The following is a 20,489-nucleotide window of genomic DNA, read 5'->3' on the forward strand; positions in this document are numbered from 1 at the left end:
GTGATGTCATCTTCAGCTTCAACAGCTGACAATACCTTGGAAAGAAAGGTTACAGTGTCAAAGAGAAGGCTACAATATTCTCTAGGAGGTGAACAGTTGTCAGCAGTTCTGGATTCAATTCCTCTAGTCCAGAACATTGCCTTACACCGGGTCAAACAGTGACTACATACCTATGGATAGGCTATGCCAAGCCTGACAAAGCTGCAGAATCCAAGACAGACAAGGAAAACAAGCTTGACCTTTCACAGCCTCACAATGAAATATTACTCACTAAAAATACCACCGCCATGACCTGAATTACTACTAGCCAAATAATGTCAAAGACCCAGGGAACATGCAGGGCCGTTGGTGTTCATCACAATTCAACAATGTTAGCCTTCCACTTATCAATCATGGCTCAGACAGACATGCCTACCCACTTCATTAGGTTGCAGCACATGGCAAAAAAAAGTCAAGTCTGACAAGCACATAATCCCAGGGAAAGTGATGTAAACTTAGAAAGCAGACAGAGGATCTCATAAGACAGAACTAAGTCTGTTGTCAGGTAGGAAAGGAGCATTAACACACAAGGCTATTATACAAGAGATGAGAGCATGTAGCAAATTTAAATTGATCAATGTTATACAAATGTCAAATGTGTAATGTACGTGTAGCACATGTAATCAGCTGTGTTGACCGTGGCCATTTTCCCACAGCTCCATCTCCCAACAATAAAAAAACATGGGCAAAACATGGGCTAAAATAAAGTGTCTCTACCACTCAAGTGATACACTGAATTTACTCAAGGGAATATCTGTCAGGTACTCCTTGTTCATTGTTGGGCATATTACCATAATAAACAGTATTGCATGTTGCGATAGTAACACCCTGAATTCCAATAACTATTTTTATGGAAGTGAACATTTGATCTCCAGAATTGTGGAATATTTACTAACTGTTGTTCTGCGTTTGGACTTCCAAGGGACTTTTTTCTACCTGATCAATGTCATAAAGTCAGTCAGATGTTTCCATCCAGAATAGAGCTTGTTTTGACAGAGCACAATTCCATCTAATCGTTGTGCTGTTTTGTAAGAACTGCTCCTGTAGTCAACTTTAGCTCCAGCAATTCCCTCTAATAGCAGCCAGCTCTGTGTCCAGGAATTACAACGCATTTGGAAAGTATTCAGACTTAATCCATATTTTGTTACAACCTTGGATTAAATTGTTTCTCCCCCTCACCACACACACACAAAAAAAGTTACATAAAAATCAAATCAAATCTTGTGTCACATGCGCCGAAATGCTTACTTTCAAGTCTTGAAAATATCACCTGTACAGACCCGTTGCTCAGAACTTTCTTGACGCACCTTTGGCAGCGATTACAGCCGAGTCTTCTTGGGTATGAGCTGCAACCTTGGCACACCAATATTCCGGGAATTTCTCACATTCTTCTCTGCAGATCCGCTCAAGCTGTCAGATTGGATGGGGAGTGTCACTGCACAGCTATTTTCAGGTCTCTCCAGAGATGTTCGATCGGGTTCAAGTCCGGGCTCTGGCTGGGCCTCTCAAGGACATTCAGAGACTTGTTCTGAAGCCACTCCTGCGTTGACTGTGTGCTTAGGGTCATTGTCCTGTTGGAAGGTGAACCTTCACCCCAGTCTGAAGTCCTGAGCGCTCCGGAGCAAGTTTTCATTAAGGATCTTGCTGTACTCTGCTCCGTTCATCTTTCCCGACTAGTCTTCCAGTTCCTGCTGCTGAAATACATCACCACAGCATGATGCCACCACCATGCTTCACCATAGGGATGGTGCCAGACCAAAGAGATCAGTCTTGTTTTCATCAGACCAGAGAATCTTGTTTCTCATGGTCTTGGAGTCATTAGGTGCCTTCTGACAAACTCCAAGTGGGCTTTTACTGAGGAATGGGTTCTGTCTCACCACTCTACCATAAAGGCCTGATTGGTAGAGTGCTGCAGAAATGAGAGAACCTCCCAGAAGGACAACCATTTCCACGAGGAACTCTGGAGCTCTGTCAGAGTGACCATCGGGTTCTTGGTCACCTCCTTGACCTCGACAATCCTGTCTCGGAGCACTACGGACAATCCCTTCGACCTCATGGCTAGGTTTTTGCTCTGACATGTACGGTCAACTGTGGGACCTTATATAGACAGGTGTGTACCTTTCCAAATCATGTCCAATCAATTGAACTTACCACAGGTGGAGTCCAATCACGTTGTAGAAATATCTCAAGGATGATCAATGCAAACACGATGCACCTGAGCTCAATTTCGAGTCTGAGTACTTAGGTAAATAAGGTATCAGTTTTTATTTTTAATACACAATTTGCAGTTTTTTTAACCTGTTTTCGCTTTTTCATTATGGGTTAGTGTGTGTAGACTCAGGATTTATTTATTTATTTAATGCATTTTAGAATAAGGCAGTAACGTAACAAAATGTGGAAAAAGTCAAGGGGTCTGAATACTTAACAAATGCACTGGCTTCATTAAGGCACTTAACAGCTGCTTCCTAAAAGGAGCCTACTACATACAGTACATATGAGCCAGGGCAGGAGACCACCCAGTCACCCCCGTGTGCCTAAAAGTGTCTGCGAAGTGGAATATCATTATGTTACAAAACAGGAGCACATGCATGCGATTAAGGTCATACAGTACTAATATATTACACCATACACCTGTTCCTCCTCCTGACCACCATAACCCAACCTGTCGCACAACAGAGTGACCGACCTGGATGAGCTGCTGATCCCCACACATGGTGGCGGGTGGCGTTGAGATGCACTTCAGTAATTAAATCAGTGTTTGATGTGGCTTGTTGACCTTCCTGTAGTTCATGCACTCAGCCCTCACCACAGAGGACACAGATGTCTCGTTCGTCATCCCCTTACCTATCAGCCCATGGTCATAAAAAGGTGTGCGTGTAACAGCAGGAGAGGGCCCTGCTCTTCAAGGTTAAGGACAAAGAGAGAGGGCAGGTGGTGGTGGCAGATTGTGAATGTTTTCAAACACCTTGATGTGCTGGATGTTGGCATAGTCAGGGAAATAATGAAAATAATTTAAAATGCACTGAAGACCCATTATGCAGTGAAATTAAACATTTATACCAGGGCTGTGTACTTCCATACTCGCTCTGCTCCTCTGCCACTGCAAAGCAAACCTCCTTGAATTAAAGGAATCAGAAATTGAAATGTAATGCCCTTTGACAACGGAACATGCACTGCCTGATTTATTTATACTCCCAAGGCACAACAGTTTCGGTCTTAACAAAATTCATGAGTGTTAACCAGCTTTGTACATTCACAGCTAAAGTGCGAACTCAATCATACTCGTTGAGTGTTCAGCATAAATAACAAAAAAATACAAATTCGTATGCATATTAATAGTCATCTTGGGAAAACACATCACTTTTCCGTGCACACAGGGTTCATTTACATATGTATACACCATGTGGCGCTGGACATTTGACCGGCATCATTTTAATTTACCGGACATTTCAGAAATGTACCGAACCCATATGCGTTGGGTGTGTAACCTGATCAGGGCGACCACCCACACAAAATTACCTTTCACATTTAGATTCTGCTAATTCATATTAACAGAACAAGTCGAGGATGCAACGATGTGTGGTCCCTTCTTACCTAATTCTGATGCACACTTTGAAGATGTTTGAATAACTGTCCACATTTACTTTTCCAACACCACGAGTAACAAAAAAGCTAAATCCCTAGCCTGTCAATCTACTATCACCATAGTAGAAAAGTTGACTTCGTCTATTGGTCAGCTTGTCGAGAAAGAAATGGCCTATTCCAAACAGACTCTGGGACAGCTGAGGGACGACAGATCCCTAATACATACAACCAGTAGGCCTAGGCTACATAAAACAAATAACAAAACATTAACAAGCAATGAGTCTGATGCAACAGATGAGAAGTATTAGCTTAAAATGTTGTTAAACTATTATTTCTTCACATTATAAGCGCAGCAATGCACACAAGGCAGTAGGCTGCGCGCTAACGTTTGTTCGGGAAAACAATGCTGTCAAAAGCGTGAGTGTTTTCATATGACAGACATGTAGAAAGAGGGGAGATCTAACATGCAACAACTAGCTTGGGTTATTAATATGACTAGGATTGTGCCTTTAACTTTGTTTCATTGTCAAGTAGCCAAACAATTATATGGTCTCATATTGGCGAGGCTACTTTGAAGCAAGGTAAGATATGCCTCAATATGTAGTACAAATGATCAATTTTCAAACAATTAAGAATGTTTTTGAAAATGCATACTGCCTCCAGTTTACTGCAAAGTGGTGTGCCGAACTGATGAAGCCTGCCTTCAGTAGCCTATGCATTTGCTGTTTGAGATGCTGTAGCAGCAGCTCTCATGTTGTCTGACAGATTTTCCGCTCAAAGGCTCTGTATGCGATAAGGTACATAACTAATATATACTGTACACGAGCCAATTTAATTCCACTACATTATGCAAATTAACCAATAGACCGATAAGCATGACCAGACAAATGTATTCACATCGACTATTATTTAAATCAATGAATGGCTAGCATTATTTCACAATGGGATTTTTTCTTCTCCTGGATAAATTCCAGGGACAATTTTATACATTATCGTTTCTATTTATTTATTTTATCGGCCAAAAGCCGGCTATTACCAACTAACAGAAATCCTGGTATACACGCAATTATAATGTGCCTTGATTTAACACTAGACAAGGAATAACTACGCCAGAGGCTAGCAGAGGGGAGCTTTAAATCAAGGAAATAGTTCAGGCTACAGTCTGTGCATGTTTGCTTTTTCCCCCACGTGCGTGCTGGCAGTCGACAATGCGTAATGTTTCTCAATGAGATAAAGGCTCTAAAAATGGCTTCTCCAACAGCTGCTTCAACTCCCCTCCTAAATCCAGCCCCACCTTCTGCCTGTGCTTCTTATTTTCTGAGCCATAATATTTTTTAAGATTAACTAATGTTCTTAGTGAGAGGGGGTGGGGAGCTTAATGCTGGAAGAGACAGAGTATTATCATATTCTAATAGCCGGTACCAATGCCTGTAACAATACACATAATTGATCAAGCTGACATCTCTATTGAAATATTGTGGGTGTTGCAATCGCCTCAAGGCAAACGGACTCTGCTCAAATGACTGCATGGCAGGGATTCTTGCTTTGAGTATGCCAGGGAATAGATGGGTTCCCATTTTATTCCACCTTACTTTTTCAACAAAAAATAAAAATGATTGTGCAAGAGAGTCAGGATCTAGCTGGCAGGTAGGACAAAGCTGACTGCATACACACACCTGCAGATGCAGAACCCTGTGGCCAGGCCTGTCGCATTGTGTACCATCACACTGTGGTGGTCCAACATGCACAGCGAAGGAAGAGGCATGTATTAGCTTAGAATTCTAGAATTATGGACATTCATGTCCTTGATAAGCTGAATAACCCGAGTTAAACAAAAGAGAAACATGGTTTACATAATAAGGAGAACAATCTTAAACAGGTTCGGATCAAGGAAATAAAACGTTTAAGCTTTTGGGCCGAAGGTATGTTTACAAATTAACCCTGCCCAAAGCAGTGAGTCCTGATCCCTTTCCTCATCTGAAGACACTTCATCCAGACTGTTTAACGTCAAAAACTTCAGAGGAGCAACATTCCCTGAGAGAGGATCAAACAAACTCAAGAGCCTTAAAATGAAAGATAGCTGGAAGCCTTATTTATCTGTTGGCTTGTAAAATCACTTCTTAGGCAGGAATAAAGTACATTTCAAGTTGTATTGATGTTTGACGTATTGTCTCAGACTTAGCACCCATAATTTGTAAAGATTTATGTTCGTCTCATTCCACAAGCCATTAATGGAATGTATCTGAAAGGTGCAATATGTAACTTTTCAGGCAATCTGACCAAATTCACACAGAAATGTGAGTTACAGATCTGTCATTCTCATGGAAAGCAAGTCCAAAAAGCGGTTATTTCTATGCTTCTCATTAGGGGACGCACAATATATTGGTGAACATATCGGAATCACACGATATTAGCTTTTAAAAAGTCTAGTTTAACGCCCATATGTGCAAAACCGATGTCAAAGCTGACGTGCATACCTATATAAAGTGACGTAATGACGCCACGCAAAATGTTGCACTATACTTACAACACAGCCCACAATGTCTGCTGTGTGGATCGAGCAGTCATTTGAAAGACTAACAAAATATCAGCGAGACAACTCAAAAGGCGAAATCCATTAAAGCCAAGATAATGGAATTCATTGCCCTTGACAATCAACCGTTCTCTGTCGTGGGCGATTTTGGCTTTCACAGACTGGTCGAGCACTGATACACACTACCAAGAGGGGTATTTTTCAGATGTTGCCCTACCGGAGTTAAACAGTAATAGTGTCACTGCTATTGACTTAACATACAGTTGAAGTCGGAAGTTTACAAAAACAAGTTCTAATGACTCCTACCTAAGTGTTTCAACCACTGCACAAAATTCTTGTTAACAACCTATAGGTTTTGGGAAGTCTGTTAGGACATCTACTTTGTGCATGACACAAGTAATTTTTCCAACAAACAGTTTACAGACAGATTATTTCACTTATGTATCACAATTCCAGTGGGTCAGAAGTTCACGGTGCCTTTAAACAGCTTGGAAAATTCCACAAAATTGTGTCATGGCTTTAGAAGCTTCTGATTGACATCATTTGAGTCAATTGGAGGTGTACCTGTGGATGTATTTCAAGGCCTACCTTCAAACTCAGAAATCAGCCAAGGCCTCATAAAAAAAATGGTAGACCTCCACAAGTCTGGTTCATCGTTGGGAGCAATTTCCAAAAGCCTGAAGGTACCAAGTTAATCTGTACCGACAATAGTACGCAAGTATAAACAGGTTCTGTCTTCTAGAGATGAATGTACGTTGATGTAAAAAGAGCAAATGAATCCAAGAACAGCAGCAAAGGACCTTGTGAAGATGCTGGAGGAAACCGGTACAAAAAGTACCTCCATCCACAGTAAAACGAGTCCTATTTAGACATAACCTGAAAGGCCGCTCAGCAAGGAAGAAGCAACTGCCGAAGAATACCATCGCAACCGTGTAGCACGTGGGTGGCAGCATCATGTCGTGGGGGTGCTTTGATGCAGGAGGGACTGGTGCACTTCACAAAAGAGAGAGCATCATGAGGACGGAACATTTTGTGGATATATTGATGCAACATCTCAAGACATCAGTCAGGAAGTTAAAGCTTGGTTGCAAATGGGTCTTCCAAATGGACAATGACACCAAGCACACTTCCAAAGTTGTGGCAAAATGGCTTAAGGACAACAAAGTCAAGGTATTGGAGTGGCCATCACAAAGCACTAACCTCAATCCCATAGGAAACTTGTGGGCAGATCTGAAAAAGCATGTGCGAGCAAGGAGGTCTACAAACCTGACTCAGTTACACCAGCTTTGTCAGGAGGAATGGGCCAAAATCCACCCAACTTATTGTGGGAAGCTTGTGGAAAGCTACCTGAAATGTTTGACCCACGTTAAACAATTTAAAGGCAATGCTACCAAATACTAATTGAGTGTATGTAAACTTCTGACCCACTGGGAATGTGATGAAATAAATAAAAGCTGAAATAAATCATTCTCTCTAATATTATTCTGACATTTCACATTCTTAAAGTAAAGTGGTGATCCTAACTGACCAAGACAGGACATTTTTACTAGGATTAAATGTCAGTAATTGTGTAAAACTGAATTTAAAAGTATTTGGCTAAGGTGTATGCAAACTTCCGACTTCAACTGTACATCCTATGGAACGTTTGGGTCTTTGCATGTCAAATACAGTAGCACTGTCAAGCTGTACAAACATGCAAACACCGGCCACGAACGATGTGTTTACAATACAGTGTTGGTAATAAATCATAATTTGTTCAACAGCAACTTCTGGGGTAGCTTTAGCTTGGTACCTAGCTAGTGCCAATACAACCAGCCTGAAAACAATAACCAGTAGAAACTGTAGTCATTTGCCTTATTCTTAGCAATGATTTAGGAATCCTTGTGAGTAAATATTAGCTAGGTTGCCACTTGTTGTTCGCCTATTGAAATTGAACTTCAGTTCATGAAAATAAATAGCTAGCCAGCTACTTAACTTCTTATGGCTTAGATCCCGCTAACGGGATCGATATGACAACAGCCGGTGAAAGTGCAGGGCGCCAAATTCAATACAGAAATATCACAATTAAAATTGCTCAAATATTTAAGTATTTTACACCATTTTAAAGATAAACTTGTTGTTAATCCCACCACAGTGTCCGATTTCAAAAAGTCTTTACAGCAAAAAGCAAACCAAACGATTATGTTAGGTCAGCACCTAGTCACAGAAAAACAGCCATTTGTCCAGCCAAAAAGAGGAGTCACAAAAAGCAGAAAGAGATAAATTAATCACTAACCTTTGATGATCTTCATCAGATGACATACATGTATTGTGTAACATGAAGTCCTATGAGTGTTTTGTTCGATAAAGTGCAGATTTATATCCAAAAATCTCAGTTTACATTGGTGCGTTATGTTCAGTAATGTTTTGCTTCCAAAATATCTGGTGATTTTGCAGACAGCCACATCAATTTACAGAAATAGTCATCATAAACTTTAATATAAGATACAAGTGTTATGCACAGCATTAGAGATATACTTCTCCTTAACTTGTTATGGCTGCAATCCCGATATTGGGATAAGTGTCATCAACAACCGCTGAATAGCATAGCGCTACATACAATAAATATTACTATAAATATTTATATTCATGAAATCACCAGTGCAATATAGGAAAACACAGCTTAGCCTTTTGTTAATCCACTTGTCGTGTCATTTTGAAATTATGCTTTACAGCAAAAGCAATCCAAGCGTTTGTGTAAGTTTACCGATCGCACGATAAAACATTAAGTACACTTAGCATCAGGTAGCTCGGTCACGAAAATCAGAAAAGCAATCAAATTAATAGTTTACCTTTGATGATCTTCGGATGTTTTCACTCACGAGACTCCCAGTTACACAACAAATGTTCCTTTAGTTCCATAAAGATTATTTTTAGATCCAAAATAACGCGACAAACAAACGGAGGTATGTTCAGAAATCCACAGGAAAGAGCGGTCACGACAACGCAGACGAAAATTCCAAATAGTTTCCATAATGTCCACAGAAACATGTCAAACGTTTTTTATAATCAATCCTCAGGTTGTTTTTAAAATATATAATCGATAATATATCAACCGCAAATGTCTTTCACAGTAGGAGAGGGGAAAACAATGGCTGTCCAAATTCTGTTGCGCGAGCAAAACTCATGTGACCACTTGACACAATGTTATCGTTCTGGCTCATTTTTCAAAATAAAAGCCTGAAACTATGTCTGAAGATTGTTGACACCTTGAGGAAGTGATAGGAAAAGGAATCTGGTTCATATCCCTTTAAATCCAGCAAAGGGAGGCTATGGAACATGGAGTTTTCAAAATAGAAGCCACTTCCTGTTTTGATTTATCTCAGGGTTTTGCCTGCAATATCAGTTCTGTTATACTCACAGACAATATTTTGACAGTTTTGGAAAGTTTAGAGTGTTTTCTATCCAATACTAATAATAGCAACTGAGACTGAGGAGCTGGCCGTTTACTGGCACCTTTTCATCCAAGCTACTCAATACTGCCCCTGCAGCCATAAAAAGTTAACACAACCGCTGTGTCAGATTTCAAAAACAATTTACGAAAAAAGCAAACCATGCAATAATCTGAGTACGGCACTCAGACAACAAATCAAGCCATACAGATATCCGTCATGTTGGAGTAAACAGAAGTTAGAAATAGAGTTATAAATATTAATTTACCTTTGATGATCTTCATCAGAATGCACTCCCAGGAATCCCAGTTCCACAATAAATGTTTGATTTGTTCGATAAAGTCCATCATTTATGTCCAAACACCTCCTTTTGTTAGCGCGTTCAGTTCACAAATCCAAACTCACAAACTCCAAACTCACAACTCCTGCGTCCAGGCGAAAGTTCAGAAATAAAGTCGTATTACAGTTCGTAGAAACATGTCAAACAAAGTATAGAATCAATCTCTAGGATGTTTTTATCATGAATCTTCAATAATGTTCCAACTGGAGAACTCCTTTGTCTTCAGAAATGCAATGTAACGCAAGCTAACTCTCACGTGAACGCACGTGACAAGCTCGTGGCACTCTGCCAGACCACTACTCATTCAGCACCCATTCCCCCCTCCTTCACAGTAGAAGCATCAAACAAGGTTTAAAAGACTTGACATCTAGTGGAAGCCTTAGGAAGTGCAATTTCACCCCAAAGACACTGTATATTTGATAGGCAAAGAGTTGACAAACTACAAACCTCAGATTTCCCACTTCCTGGTTGGATTTTTTTCTCAGGTTTTTGCCTGACATTTGAGTTCTGTTATACTCCCATATATCATTCAAACAGTTTTAGAAACTGTAGAAGAGTTAGATGAGTTACACAAGTCAGAAATAGAGATAAAATGAATCACTTACCTTCGATGATATTCATATGGTTGCACTCAGAAGACATTCATTTATTCAATAAATGTTCCTTTTGTTCGATAAAGTCTCTTTTTATATACAAAAACCTCAGTTTTGTTTGTGCGTTTTCTTCAGTACTCCACAGGCTCAAACGAAGTCACAACAGGCAGACAAAAAAAATGTATCCATAAAGTTCATAGAAACATGTCAAACGATGTTTATATTCAATACTCAGGTTGTTTTTAGCCTAAATAATCGATAATATTTCAACTGGACAATAACGTCATCAATATAAAAAGGTAAACAAGAAAGGCACTCTCTCGGTCGCGAGCATGAAAAAGCTCTGACACGGCAGGGTCCACTCATTCCGACTACTCTTACTCCCTCATTTTTCAGAAAACAAGCCTAAAACAATTTCTAAACATTTTTGACATCTAGTGGAAGGCATAGGAACTGCAATTTGAGTCCTAAGTCAATGTATACTATAATGGCATTGAATAGAAAACTACAACATCAAAAATCCTACTTCCTGAATGGATTATTCACAGGTTTTCGCCTGCCAAATCAGTTCTATTATACTCACAAATACTATTTTAACAGTTTTGTTAACTTTAGAGTGTTTTCTATCGAAATCTACCAATTATATGCATATCCTATCTTCTGGGACTAAGTAGAAGGCAGTTTAATTTGGGTACGCTTTTCATCCAAAATTCCAAATGCTGCCCCCTACCCTAGAGAAGTTAACCCTGTTGCACAAAGCTAATGTGCAGCCAGCTAGTTTCATCTGGCTAGTGAGGCTCGACTGAAGCGCGTTGTGTTGTGAAGATAGGCACAATAGTGGAATTTGCCGTTGGCCTTCAAGATAAAAGTCTGTAATTGACAGTGATGCAAATGAATACAAACAGAATTGTGCAGTCCACTATTGTGGTTAATCCTTATTGTGCTAGCTTCACATAGATGGGTCACCCCACCATTAGTCAAATAAGAACCGTTTTATAAATTAGGGTTATTTTAGATGACACCTAGCTAACTATAGTAACTGAAACAGATGTGTTATTTGACATGCATCTTTGACACGCAAAGACCAAAACGGCGTTCCATAGAAATCCTGGATGAGAATGAAACGACTGAACAAATGAACAACGAAACAGAACAGCAAGTAAGTGTAAGAAATAGCTTTAGATTATATTTTACTGGTAAGGGGGACATACATAAATGCCAACAAAATAACTTTTTGGTCAGTGTGGTGTGCGTAAACTTTATTTAACTGGGCAAGTCAGTTAAGAACAAATTCTTATTTATAATGATGGCCAGACGACACTGGGCCAATTGTGCGCCGCCCTATGATACTCCCAATCACAGCCGGATGTGATAGGGCCTGGATTCAAACCAGGACTGTAGTGACACCTCTTGCACTGAGATGCAGTGCCTTAGACGCCTGCGTCCATGTGTGTGTGTTAACTATACTAGAACACTTAAAAGGCCGCTAAAATTGTAAATATCGGTTTATCGTTGTCAGTTGTTGGCAAGGAAAATATAGGATATTGGTATCGGCCAAAAATGTCATAACGGTGCATCACTACTTCTCATTCTTAAATTTCATTCTTGCATCTTTTACTTTTGTACACCAACTTCAAACAACTGTAAACAAAATATTTTTGGTTATGGAAAACATATTTCACAGCGGTGTAGATGGTACAACAATTCACTACAGTATAGTTGCTTGTTGTGTTACACATTTAAATTATGCGAACTATTCGAATTTTAGCAAACAGATAATCCGGGAGCGATTTCTGCATGGTGCATCTTTAAGTTTCAGATCCATTGCTTAGGACTCATTTGTGAGAAAGAAAACAAAGAGGCAGACTTAAGGTTTTTAGAGACCTGCACACCAGGAGTAGCGTTAACGCAGAAAATATATATAATATGTGTTTTGTAAACGCAGATTTAAAATGCTATTTTTTTGTCATTTCTGCTCGGCATCAGACTAATGTGTAGTTAATTTCCTCCAGTGATTGTCTTGGTGTAGCCTAATTTTCTCTAGTAAAATGTAAGATCAATTTCAAGCATAACATTAGGTCATGTACAGGGATGCAAACTGGTGAGGACCCAAAAAGGTGACACTTTTTTTGCACAGAAACATGAAGAAAAAAATCCCTGCTAGGAGGAAATGTAGGTTTTAACTAATTAAACAAAATAATATGATCTACATGATCAGTCTGTGTGTAAAATACAAAGTGGTTAATGTGAACCTAACTCACAGCTAAAAGATGTAAAAAAAAAAAAAGTAATCCAATTATTTATTGCCTAGACTAAACTGCAAATGACTCACGCATTTAGAAAAAACAATACACAAATATTGCAGTTAGCCATGACAGCCTTTATAATAGAACACTTGTGACCACACACACACACACACACTGCACTTGGGGAAAAAAACATCTTAAAGTAGAAATAGAATGAAACAGGCATTCTATTTTTGCTCCATTATAGTGGCCACTATAGTAGACATTGATCATGTGCACAAGGCTACATGTGTGCAAAAATAACATTCATCCACTCTATTGAAAAAGTGACAAAGATGGGAAGTGTGTGGTGTTGCTTTCAACTCTGTGCCCTTCAGTTTAAGCCAGGCCCAGCTCCAGCTACATTTGATCCCTGAATCCACTTGTTTCACAAGCAACACCTCATTTTCACCTAATTATTTCATTCTGAAAATGAACCACATATTGTAGAGGGAAAACATTAGTTAACTAGTCAACATTTCACACCGATTGCCAGGGTCCAGTAAGCAGCAACTAAAGCATTATAATTTGCGGAACAGCAAGGAGTCGTAACGTTATACAAATTAATACTATAGCTAATTGGTTAGATTGCTAACGTTAGCTCATCTGATGTTGTACCATTAGCTAGCTAAAGTTAGCCGTCTGCCTTCATTAGCCAGCTAATTTTCACACCATAAACTCAATTGTTTGATCAGTTAAGTTTGCTAATGTTGCTCAACATTTCTCTGGCTAGCTAACGGCGAATTCGATCCAGCTAGCAAGATACTTAACACTAACAATAACGTTACTTGTTCCACCACACTTTCTCCCTCGCCTCAAACTTTCCAAATGTCAGTTGTTTTTCGGTTACAGCTCATGAAGTACACTTTCGTCACCTTCTCACCCCCGTCTCCGTGGTCAGGCTTCTCACCGACCTCTGTTATCGTTCAGGGGATGCGCTGCTGTAACTGGCAAACAGCCTTTCTACTCTCTGCTGTCTTTCCAGAGCATGCGCTAATGCTGCTAATAGCAAATTGGTTGTCTCCTCCCTCTTCAGTCGCCTGCTGCATTCTGTTATGTGAACGATTGGCTGAGCCTTAGATACAGCCAGTATTGCTCCAAACGTGCATCACTCGTTCACTTACAGCCAGTAATGTGATCCAAACCCCCCTTTTTTTTGCAAAAAAAGACCTTGCTTTTTCATTGTAAGCACATTTCCTTGTGTGGCTGCTTGCCAAATAGTGTTGCACTTCGGATGAAAATGAAGCTATTTCCTACCGAATGTTTTGCACTAATGTATTTTCTGTGAAGAAAAACTAGCTGCGGACCTTGACTTTCAATATCAAACGCAGGTGGAATGGTTTACAATGCAAATTTTTGGATTGCCCGCGTTTTGAAAATGCAGATTTCTTAACTCTAACGCGACCTCTGGCACACTTGACCTTAAGCTTCTGCCATTGACTGTAAATCCATGCTCCAAATTAAAGTTCATTTTCTCATTTTTTATTTTATTTAATAAGAGAAGTGGATAACAAAAGATGGCCCAAATTTGGCAAAGAAATCCCTCATACCATGCATGATAAACGCTCCTTGGGTCCTTTCGCCTAGTCATTCTTCTACAGGAGCAGGGCAGTTGAGCGATCAAACAGGTGAATTTGAAAAATTATATTTCCGTCACAGTTAGCCATTTATCCATCAGGGACCATTATTCCTTATTTCGGGATGGAGGGCGTTGCAGGGCTGTGCGTATGTGATCATCAAGTGACCCAGTGATGGACGTGGTGGGGTGTTCATCATCTTAACAGACCTTCGGCCTGATGACTGATGTGAGGGGAGAATCAGCAACACCGTAACCTTTTTTTTTGTTATTGAAAGGTTAAAACACACCACACAAACACAGGGAAAATTCCATTCAATAGTGCACATCCACCAATATTTTATGGCACATCTGCATTGTAATCATTAAGCAAGCAACATACGTTGTGCAACGAGTAAAATTAAAAATTACATTTCGTATTGGACAAGCCCAGGTTCCTAATGAACACAACCCTGCACCAATCCTACCTTACATATCTTTACCAGTCACAATTCACTTTATTCCCTCATTAAAACATTGATGGGCTAGCCCAGGGATTCAGAAACTTTTTTAACTCAGGCCCCCTTTCAGCATTGAAGGGTTACTAATAGCTCCTCCCTGTGTAGGCTAGTGCTTTGGCACTGCATCTCAGTGTTAAGTGATCAGAGGCGGCACTACAGATCCTGGTTCGATTCCAAGCTGTATCACAACCAGCCGTGATTGGGAGTCCCATAGGGCAGCGCAAAATTATCCCAGCATCGTCCGGTTTAAGGTTTGGCCGGGGTAGGCCGTCATTGTAAATAAGAAACTGTTCTTAACTGACTTGCCTAGTCAAATAAAAACTTGTGAATAAGGAATTAACTCTGAATACAGTGGCATCCCCGCCAGCTTGTAAATGAGGCTTGAAAACAAGAGCTACTATTAATCATGATCACTGGCCGTAATGGAATGCAATCGGGACGACTTAATGGTCCACTCGCTCTCCAAACCGAAAATGAAAGGATGACATTTTTAAAAAGGGAGGGGGTTAGCGAGTGTGTTTCGGGTTAGGGATCAGCGTCGTTTCGCACTCCCGGGCAGACGAGGGAACAAGGCTTCACTCAACGCAGGGCCTGTACGACTCCAGCATGTTAAAATATTTAAGGTCCGCCTGGGTCTCTGAATATTCATGGGCTGTCGTCCTCATCATGAGATTGTGAAGGACACAGCAGCATCGTCCCCGGAGTGTAATCCAATTCTACATGTTCTTGCTTTATATTCCAAGGACGAAACGGGGCCTCGGGCAGAGTGAGTAAGTGAGTGACTGGGGCCGAGCGGGCGGATGTTGGGTTGGAGGTGAAGCTCGCTGCTGCCAGAATGAGAGGAGGGATGCAACTGTTGCAGCCATGTCACGAGAACTGAATTTGAAATGATGACCTCAAGCCAACACTGCCCGTCTACATTGGGCCCATGAATGACAATAGCTCAGGTTGAACAGTTCATGATGCCTTCTCTTATCGCTCTTGCTTTGTGTCCGTTTCTAGATAAAGGGCAGACTTTCCAAACAGTGAAATATAGAAATAAACTGATATGTTCTAGTGCAATATGGATTATCACCTGAGCATAATAAATATTGATTTATTTCAAACAGGGTAACTGAAAACTAGGCTGACTGGCTGCCTGAAACTCCACTCTACTTTGAGATACTACAATATGATATTCTTGTTTGAGTCAAAAGGGTGCGTTTAAGAAAGGACAAAAGAACCTCACCCTGGCCGTGATCAGCTAACAATAGCCGAAGACCATTTATAAACCAGGTGGTGCGAGCCCTGAATGCTGATTGGCTGAAAGCTGTGGGTATGACTAAAAGATTTTTACTGTTCTAATTACGTTGGTAACCCGTTTATAATCCGTTTATAATAGCAATCAGACACCTCTGGGTTCTGTGGTATATGACCAATATACCACGACTAAAGGCTATATACCACAACTCCTCCGGGCCATATTGCTTAATTATACAACGGGTGGTTAGGAATTCCCATTGTTAGAGTCTATCGCGCCCATTATATACGACAACATACACATGGCCAGGTTCATAAAAAGTGCCATAGTTTACATCGTTACCTAGCAACGCACTACTTTTACAGATCAACTGCCTCATCTGCCAAGCCATGAAACATACAAACATGAGCACCACTGTAAAAAGCATATAGACATCTGACATTTACAAACAATGTTGCAATATTGAAATGTGATCTCCACTGTGTACCATAATAAAGAACATGTTGGGAGTTGGGAAGAGACAGACGTAAAGCTTTTCTCAGTCAGTCGAAATGATAAAATCAGCATAATTGTTAAGGATATATGCAAAGAAATGCAGCTAGTTTGCCATCTTTCCAGCTTCAATCTGAAGTGATTGTGTGAGCTGAGTAGTAGGCTAGCTAGCAGGGGGGGGGGGGGGGGGGGGGGCTTTTTTTTTTTGCCACAGCAACCTGCAAAGTTATGGAACTATCAACCAGTACTCGGGTAGTTTTGCTTTACCTGACAGTCAAAATGAATAGAACTAATGACCAGAGAACACCTAAAATTGCACTTGACAACCAGTGTTAGTGAATGTAGCATCGCGGTTTGTTGAAAAATGTATTGTTTGGGAATAATTTAGCTTTTTAATGCTGGTAACTCGCAGTATAAAAAGCAATAATACACTTGAGTCCATGTGTTATGACATTTTTATTATACCACGTCACAGTCATGATAAAGATTTCACATGGCCTCTAATGTATTATTGCTTAAGTGAACAAATAAAAACATTTGTGAAAGAATTTAGTTTATGAGATTGACTCAAAGGAGTTCTTTCAGACCCACCCATACAATAGAGAAAGGCTTCATTTGAATGAGACCCAAACCCAATCACACTCCCAGGATCTACTTGCTTGTTTCCACAAGGTATCCTAGCAACAAGCTTACAGCTGGCACAGTGGAGTGCAGCATGCTTATCAGGTAACAACATCCAAGGTCTGCTGCACCCTTAGTCTCTCTGCGTTTACCTTAACCTAGGTCCCCAGCTTCACTCAGCACTGACCAGTCCACAGCCAGCTCTACAGGATACCTCATCAGGTTTCTGTGAAAATAACTGGCCAGGCCCCACAACTTAAACCAACACAGTCAAGTGCTGACTGGCTGGAGGATGTTTACTGGCATCTGCTTATTGTAGCCAGGACCGCCAGGACAGAAAGCGCCTTAGACACAGCCTAGACAGCCTTGACACAAGCCTCGGAAAGAGGAGAATCACCTTTGACGTTGAGCTCCCTGTAAAAGCTCATTTGTTTCAGTTGGCAAAGCTAGCCTATATGAAAACGGTTACATCTCAGAAATCCAACTATAACCCTCGACACCCTTTACTTTATATTCTTGCAAATTATTTGTGAAGCACTTATGTAGGCCTAGGCCTTATACAATAATATAATCTTCATTAAACCTAATTTATAGGCTAGACTAGGCATACTTCATTTAAAGAAATGCCCAAGTTGCATTGAATCCCAATTGTGAAGAGGCTGCCTATGCATCATTGTGCCATGTCAGATGAATGCCATGATAAGTCTGGTAAAAATGCCATGCTTGTCTACTCTGCTGAAGTGGGACAGTGCCCCAAATGATGAGCTCATGAAGCCATTATAATAGTGATGAGCCTCTCCACTAATGTACAACAATGTACAGCATGAACAAAAACCACATTGTTGGGCTAGTATAACACCCCTAACCAAACCTTTAACACAGCAGAAAGAGATGTGCCTGCCTGTGTAAACAAAGCACTTCATTATTGCAGGGCTTTTATCTGTAACCAGTGGAGAGGAACGACATTGCTCTGCCCGTGGCTCTTCGCGGTCAGAGCAATATTTTTTTAGTTTCTTATTCAAGTTTCTTATTCAATACTCCATGGAAGATGTAGAATACAGTTTAGCAATCTGCTACGGACGCATCTTTGCCAGAAGAACCTGGCGACTTCATTGATCATTTTCATATAGGTCTAGTTTGGGTGGGTCAATTATATACCCCAGTATATGGGCCTACTGGCTATATCTAAAGATAGCTGTAACATCGTAATGCCTTCCATACATATGGGATGAAGATTTAACATTCTGACAAAGTAATTACGATATTTGTGAGCAAGAAAAAGGTTAGACAGATCATGCTTTCCATCCAACCGCTGCATACAGGTAGGCCGTATGATCCTGCTTTCTGTGGACTCCAGAGAAGTGACATGATATCCCTAGATGATATTGACTGCTAACATGAATGACTAAGCTCAAAATGCAGGAGTAAAACAGTTAATTTCTGTATCTTACTTTAAAAAAATGCATCAATGGCAGGCTACATTTGTTCAGGGATTGTGTACGCTAGGTCAAAAGCTTTGAACCACTTCTTTTTGGGGGTTGTGGATCAAAAGGTTTGAGAACCAACTGACCTACAGTACCATGGTTTCATTTCTGTGGTGAGAGAGGAGGAGGAAAGGGCTGATTTCAGTGTAAATTCCAGGACAGCAACAAGGACACAAATAATAAGAGTGCTAAATTACCCTCCAGCACTGAGCTACCCACCGGCAATAATACAATCTGTATAATGGGCATCCCAGATGAAAAACATGTATTTTTATTTTATAGGTAATAAATGATAACCCATCTGCATCGCCTGACCTGCTGATAACGAGGGTAATTTCCATCCAAACTAGATGTCATGAGAGCCAATATCCATTTCAACAGGTCCCAGAGAGTTCAAGCTGCATGGTACCACAGTGTCTACCATACCAAATCTACATATCTCCAGCCCCAATCTTTGTTCACTACTATTTATTAACTAGAGCAGGACATTTGAACATGGTGTTGTTGCTCGGCAGATTACTTTTTTTTTTGGGGGGGGGGGGGGGATTGTGAATCAAAGCTAATTAGGCTCTGTTCTATATCTATAGGGCTAAAGGAAATATTAAAACGGGCTACACTAAATATAGGCCTAATGGCTGAAATGACACACTCACAGTAACATTAACATCTTTCATGGACATAAATCTGGTCGATAAACAGCTAACATGTAATTCATTTCTCTCTGGGTGTAAAAAGCACACCCTTGGCGCGGGAGGGGGATAAAGTTTACATGGTATTGGCAGATGGCTGACAGAAACTGCAGCACTTTGAAGCCCTTTACAGGTTCTAAGGCAGATCAGGCTATTTATTGTGTGTTAACGTTATGCACTAACTAATGCAAAACAAAAACATCGCTTGATAGGTTGCGTTCAAAAATGCGTTGCGGAATGAACCAATTTCTCCCACGACGTAACAGCTAGCTCAGGCACATGAAATAACCATAAAATAAAATAAACCATGTGTTCGAAAAATTACATTCTTGAAGTAAAAATAATTTCCTGTCAATTGAAGAATAATAGGCTCTAGTATGGAATTTCACAATTCCTGCATGGAATTTGGGGTGATCACACATTTTGACCAGTGATGCAATTTGGAATTCTCAACTAACGCTAGCTAGCAAAACTATGTTAAAAAGCTATTTTCAATATTCTTTCAGTGAAAACAGGAGTAACCAAGTGAGTATAATCTGAAGTAAAGTTACGTCACATGTAATTCCATAGAGCAGCCTACCATATCGTTATTTTAGTCGCAAACATCTAAAAGTTTACTTTTTAGCATGTTGCTCGCCAGCGCAACGAGTGAGACGACCTGTGTAACGTTGCATACTCACCACTCCATTTTCGATCGCTCTTTTGAAAATTGCGGATTAAAAAAAAGTACCCGGTGGAAGCAAAACTTACCTGCAATGAGAATAATCAATACAGAGCAGAGGTGGGATATCGAGAAATCCATTCCTTTCTGTCTATTCCAATACTTTTCCTTTAAAACTCGGTTGAAAAAATAACTTCTGCGGCGCTCCTGACAGACAAACCACTCTCCCGAAGCATCAAAACTCTCCGATCCTTTTTCGCCTCAGCAGGTGCATAGGAGAGCAGGAGTCTAGACACGTGATTTCCGGAGGGTAACAAAGTCGAGTGTACCAAGATACTTTCACGCCCCCTACCGTATTAGGCTATTATGCCGCGTTCAAGTGCTGCCGGAAACTCCTAGTTCCCAGTGGGAAATGTCACT

At 40.4% G+C, this 20,489-nt stretch overlaps 1 protein-coding gene across 1 annotated transcript in view; it reads right to left on the reverse strand.

The window, feature by feature from the left end:
* LOC110533652 (coxsackievirus and adenovirus receptor homolog) overlaps positions 1-20,384 on the reverse strand; it is a 107,094-nt gene extending 86,710 nt beyond the window's left edge. The window contains exon 1 of the mRNA XM_036990073.2: positions 20,159-20,384. Within this exon, the coding sequence (XP_036845968.2) occupies positions 20,159-20,210 (52 nt within the window). The 5' untranslated portion in view covers positions 20,211-20,384. The remainder of the gene's footprint in view (positions 1-20,158) is intronic.
* Positions 20,385-20,489: the final 105 nt, after the last annotated feature.

The sequence above is a fragment of the Oncorhynchus mykiss genome, chromosome 10, assembly GCF_057628025.1.
Source record: "Oncorhynchus mykiss isolate SJ-2025 chromosome 10, ASM5762802v1, whole genome shotgun sequence".
NCBI classification, from domain to species: domain Eukaryota; kingdom Metazoa; phylum Chordata; class Actinopteri; order Salmoniformes; family Salmonidae; genus Oncorhynchus; species Oncorhynchus mykiss.